General features: G+C 58.2%; 1 protein-coding gene and 2 long non-coding RNA genes across 4 annotated transcripts; 2 read left to right on the top strand and 1 right to left on the bottom strand.

The window, feature by feature from the left end:
- The first annotated feature begins 308 nt into the window (after positions 1 to 308).
- On the top strand, positions 309 to 3,763 carry LOC106897620. 2 transcript variants are annotated; one of them, XR_001413805.1, is made up of 5 exons: positions 309 to 400; positions 1,127 to 1,221; positions 2,309 to 2,641; positions 3,001 to 3,126; positions 3,691 to 3,763. It is a non-coding gene; the product is annotated as an uncharacterized LOC106897620 (long non-coding RNA). The 2 variants fall into 2 exon arrangements; XR_001413804.1 differs by lacking the exon at positions 309 to 400 and having other exon boundaries at positions 1,002 to 1,221.
- On the bottom strand, positions 2,004 to 5,267 carry BAG4 (BCL2 associated athanogene 4). Its single transcript, XM_014958384.1, has 3 exons — positions 4,990 to 5,267; positions 4,467 to 4,703; positions 2,004 to 3,459 (listed from the first exon to the last, which is right to left on the bottom strand). Exons 1-3 carry the CDS (start codon positions 5,245 to 5,247, stop codon positions 2,980 to 2,982), a joined length of 975 nt encoding a protein of 324 aa, XP_014813870.1. The 5' UTR covers positions 5,248 to 5,267; the 3' UTR covers positions 2,004 to 2,979.
- Positions 3,826 to 4,314, top strand: LOC106897622. The gene is made up of 2 exons (XR_001413806.1): positions 3,826 to 3,895; positions 4,056 to 4,314. It is a non-coding gene; the product is annotated as an uncharacterized LOC106897622 (long non-coding RNA).
- Positions 5,268 to 5,283: the final 16 nt, after the last annotated feature.

The following is a 5,283-nucleotide window of genomic DNA, read 5'->3' as shown; positions in this document are numbered from 1 at the left end:
AGAGGGTGAAATGAGCTCTTTGGTAATTCCCTGGAGAGCCCAAACGTGGTGAGACTGTGGCCTGGACGTGGTGCTGACCCTCAGCTGGCCAGAGAGCGAAGTGGGGCAGGGTGGGCACACTGTAACCAGGGCTGGCTCTGCTCCCAAATAGGAGCTACGGGATCAAACGTGCAGCCGCCTCCAGCAGAGCCTTCCAGGATGGTTTCTGAGGTCAGCCATGCCCTGAGCACCAAGGAGAAATGCAGCAGAGGCTGTTCTACCCCCCAGCATCACCCCTTCTCTCCTTTTGAGCCCCCCGAGAGCAGAGCCTTTGCCCGTGGCAGAACATGGCATCAAGCACCGTGGCTCGTCCCGCTCCGCTGGGATTCAGCACCTCTTGACTTCTCTAGAATGCAGTAAGGTAGGTCTCTGTGGGTACTTACATTCCTTTCTTTCCTTTTTCATCTCCTTCAAAGCCTTTTACAGCCAAACCCCGCGGGAGCTGCCGCAGGAGCAGAAGGGCAGGACCCAGTAACTCTGGAGGCGAGTCCCCAGCTCCCCCCCAGCACCAGGACTCAGCTCCCTGCCCCCCACCCAGCCTGCCTTCATGGTGGCTTTTGTTGCCCATACTCCTCCCTTTCAAACAAAAAAACCCAAACCTACATAAAGTCATTACTGTATTAGGCTAATGCAGTGAACCCGCAGCAGTCTCTGGGGGAAGATTCCAGGGCTTTAGGGGCAGCATTTACCAAGACTTTACACCAGATGGTGAAAGGAGGAGGGGTGGACACCCCCCTCCTGGTTTAAAAACCCCCCGGTAGCAAGGCTGGTTGGGTGGAAATCGCCCCTTCCACGAGGATTTTCACCAAAAGAAACAACCCCAAAGCGGGGATTAATGGCTGGAGAAGCTGCTGACACTGCTGCCTTTGTCAGAGGCAGGGAAATGGGGTTGGCTGGGGCTGGGATGTTGTTTTTCTGTGTGATGTGGTGACAGCGTCGCTCTGTCCCTCCGCTCTGTCCCCACGAGCAGCCCCCGGCCTCATGGGGTGGATTTCACGCTGGATCCGAAGCAGGGACAGCTCGGGGGGGTGTCTGCTGCTCTCTGCCCGACAAGAAGACGGGATAAAATAGCATTTATCCCTCCCAGGACACTCAGCTCTTTCCTGGCTTCACCTCGCGGGGGGAGCGGTGTCTGCAGGCTGAGCACCACGTCATCCCAGACACAGCCAACGAGATGGAAAGGTCAGTCCCGTCCGGGAACGGTGGGGGATCTGCCGGGTGCCTTCAGGACATGGGCAGCCCCCAGGGCGCAGGGTCAGGGTGCTCCCAGCCTCAGCCACACGAAGACCCTTCCAGGTCCCATCCCAACCCCTTCAAGACCCCCTTCCAGACCTCCTTCCCTTCCAGATCCCTTCCCAAACCCCTTCCAGACCTCCTTCCCTTCCAGATCCCTTCCCAAACCCCTTCAAGACCCCTTTCCAGACCTCCTTCCCTTCCAGACCTCCTTCCCTTCCAGAGCCCTTCCCAACCTCTTCCAGACCTCCTTCCCTTCCAGAGCCCTTCCCAACCCCTTCTAGATCTTCTTCCAGATCCCTTCCCAGCCCCTTCCAGATCCCTTCCCAGCCCCTTCCAGATCTTCTTCCCTTCCAGATCCCTTCCCAACCTTCCCTTCCAGAGCCCTTCCCAACCCCTTCTAGATCTTCTTCCAGATCCCTTCCCAGCCCCTTCCAGATCCCTTCCCAGCCCCTTCCAGATCTCCTTCCCTTCCAGAACCCTTCCCATCCCTTCCAGACCCTGGCCACCAGCCCTGCAGCCAGGGCTGAAGGCTCCTGGGGCATCTGCACCACCTGGGAGGCGATGGGGGACCCTCTCCCCCCCTACCCCCAAACAGGGATGCTCGGAGGTGACCTGTTGCCTTCATCCCTGACCCCCAGCCGCTGAGGCAGCTTTGGTTACGGGCAGGTCTGAGTTACACAACCTTGCCCACAGCTTCTTTTTTTAAAGAAAGGAGACCTTGAGATGTCTTAATTACAAAATAACATTTAAAAGCTGTCAGGGTTTATTGTCTCGTCACACACGGTCACGAGTCACTTCACATGTTGTAACCAGGAGGTTAAGATTGGGCCGAGCCGTTCCCGTCCCCTCCGCGGTGCTGGGTGCCACCAGGGTGGTGTCACAGTGGGATACAAAAATGCAGTACGTGGAAGGACCTTACAATTAAAAAGTGGATTTTTTTTTTGTTACCCAAGTGACCTGGAAGCATTTCCAAGCATCCTGCCATTTCAGGTCACTCTGCTCTGACATTGTTCCTCTGCTTGTACCTCTCCAGGGGCAGAATGGAGATCTCCGGGCTGTTCCTGTGTCCACGGGGGAAACCAGGGACCAGCTCTTGGTGACACAGGAGGAACAGCACGACATGACACCTGCTCGGGTGGCCAGCGTGGTCCCTTTCTGCTTCAGGGCACTAGAACCAAGCCAAACCCCACCACGGCACACAAGGTTTTATGGTGAGGAAGCTGAAGCTGGAAACACAGGTGGTGACCGACGAGCCCAGGCTCTCGGTGTGTGGCTGCTCGTTGCAGGACGGCTGTGACCACATCTGACAAGGGTTCCGGCTGCGTGAGGAACTGCTGGGGCTGCAGGAAGCACCTAGAGATCAGGGGTGGGTCTGGGGAACTCTGTACATTGGGTTTCTTCCCGCAGATGCCCACAGAGTCCTCGACAGCGTAAGCACCTGGGGTGGCTCTGCCTCTCCAGAGCCTGGAACAGACAAACAATTCACAGTTTGCTGCTTCAGACCTTTCATTTGTCCGTTGCCAGGTTGTTGGTTGGGGCTGGGCTGGCGGGGGGGGGGTCGGTTGGTGGTTTTATTTGTGTGTTTAAGTCGGGGCTTATTGCTATTCCATTGTCAATAGTGCGTAGCAGAAAGAGCTGAGATTTAACAGAACTAAAACTCTTTGGAGCCTCAACAACGGCCTGTGTGTTGTGGCTGATGTGCTTTCACAATCCCTTTCTTTCCAGTTTTTCCAGTATGGCCTGAATTCTGTGGACGGACTCTTTCCTGGCCTGCCGAACACTGTCCTGGCCACCAGTCTCGATGGAATCCAGTTCCAGCAGCAGCTTGGTCAACATCTCCTCCAGGAGCCGGTAGGATTTATCTGTCTTTTTTCCTACAAATTCATCCACCTCTTGCTCCAGCTGCTCAGCCTCTCCCACCACCTGGAGGATTCGCTGGATCTCGGGCTGGATGGCTCCAGAATTGGTCGATGGCTGGTCGTTGGGTTTAAAACCAGCCCCCCGGCTGTTGGTCGAGGGCTTCCGAGGGGCAGTGTCGTACATGTGGGGCTGGGCGCTGTACTGCACCCGGGGGTTGGGGGGGGCTGGCTTGGGGTCACTCATTGTCCCAGCGTGCTGGTGGTGGACATCAGGATAGTAGTGGTGCTGGTTTGGGCTTTGCTCGGGGCTGTCGTAAGCGCTGTCCTACAGTCGGAGGGAGAAAAAAAACCCTGAGGAGCATTTCCTTCAACCCCCTGGGTGTTTAATCTGGCACTGGAAAGGCAGGGCTGAGGGAAGGGGGGGGCAGGAGACACGGTGACGGCTCTGAGGTGGGCATGTCTGGGAGGATGGGGTCAGGCCTGACGTTACCAGGGACCTGGGCAGGATTTTCTAGACTGTCCCACACCGTGACGTCATAACACGTCGTGTCCCCAGGGGCTGGCACCCCCTGTCCTGCCAAACGGGCTGTGAAAGGTCCCAAAGAGGGACACGGGACCCACACTCTGGTCCTGGGCCGTTAAAGAGCAGATCCCTGGCAAGAGGGACGTGTCTGGAAGAAACAGCGTGGGCCACTTGTCACCCAGGAAGAGGGGAGATTTGGATCCCATTTGGATATTCTGGAGAAGACACTTCTTTGCAGGTAGCACTTTTGAGCTGTTCCCAAACCCCCCCAAATCCCCCCACCCCATCAGGGCTGCTCCGGGGACCGAACCTCCTGATCAAACCCAGAGGACCCCGAGATGAACAGACCCCACCAAATACATCACTTCCTTAAATTTTTGGCTTAAATCCTTCCTCAGCAGAGGGTGACTGTGCCCAAACCAGGCACTTGCAGAGGAATATCCGAGTCTGGAAACTGTCCGGGGGGTTGGTCCTGCTGATTCCTGACACCATGTGCTGCTTGGGAGAGAAGAACTGGAGGAGCAAGACCAGGACTGACCCATTTCAAGACCTGCCCTGGGACACCTGGGATCTCCAGCACCTTCCTGGGATCTCCAGCACCTTCCTGGGATCTCCAGCCATGGATTTTGGGATGCAAACAGGAGATTTTTGCTGGCAGTGCTCTGGATACCTGCTGCTTTGTTTCCACCTACACCAACTGTGCCCGGAGAAAGGGGCATTCCCAGGAGATGGGGATGGGCTCTGGGGAAAGCCCTACAACCTCAGGGGTCCGAGGGCAGCCAGAAGGACTGCAGGAGCATCGGCCATACCTTTGAGTCCCACGTGGGAGGGTGGGGAGCAGCTCCACTGCCGGTCCAGGGTGGATGCGATTCGGAGACGAAGGGGCTCCCGAGGGTGGGGGCAGCGGGCCAGGCATAACGGGGCTGCACCCCATAGATGGGGGGACCCCACGAGTCCTCCGGGGCTCTGGGCTGTGGCGGAGGCCCCTGCGGCGTCACCCCGGGATTGTCTCCGTACGGATACTGCGGGATGGGCATGCCTGGGGTCTGTAAGAGAAGGGGGGACAGGCGTTACCCCCGGGTCCCTCCAGCCAGCCCCAGGAACTGCCTTGTTGCTTTCCCAGCCCACAAACTTGGATTCTTTGGAGAATGGGGTGACCACCACTTTTTATAATAAAACAGGCAGGAGAAGGTGCCGTTAGGACCCACGGATCCATCGGAGGAGGCACCTCGGGCTTTCCCTCTGCTGTGGCCCCATAAAACATCATCTTCTCCCCCCGGGAAGGGGAAGCCCAGCACCTACATGGACACCGGGGCTGGAAACGGCTCTTACCTGCGGCGGGGAGTAGCCGGGAACCTGCTGCCTGCGGAGAGAGGAGCCCTCGACGGGGCCGTCCGGGGGGACGTAGCTCCAGGGGGGAGCGGGCGAGGGGGGCCGGTAGATGCCCGTGGAGTCGGTGGGGTAGGAGGTGCGTGGGGCCCTGGAGCAGTAGTACCCCCGTGTCTGCGGGGGGACGGCGTAGTGTGGGGCAGCACCCGCCGCCGGGGGGTACGGGGGGCTGTAGGCTCCGTTGGCGTAGGGAGAATCCATCGCCTGGAGAGGAGGGAAGAGCAGAGGGAAGGGGCT

Source organism: Calidris pugnax, unplaced genomic scaffold (assembly GCF_001431845.1).
Source record: "Calidris pugnax isolate Ruff unplaced genomic scaffold, ASM143184v1 scaffold280, whole genome shotgun sequence".
NCBI classification, from domain to species: Eukaryota; Metazoa; Chordata; class Aves; order Charadriiformes; family Scolopacidae; genus Calidris; species Calidris pugnax.
The sequence above is the reverse complement of the archived record's forward strand: the minus strand, read 5'-3'. Positions and strand labels throughout refer to the sequence as shown.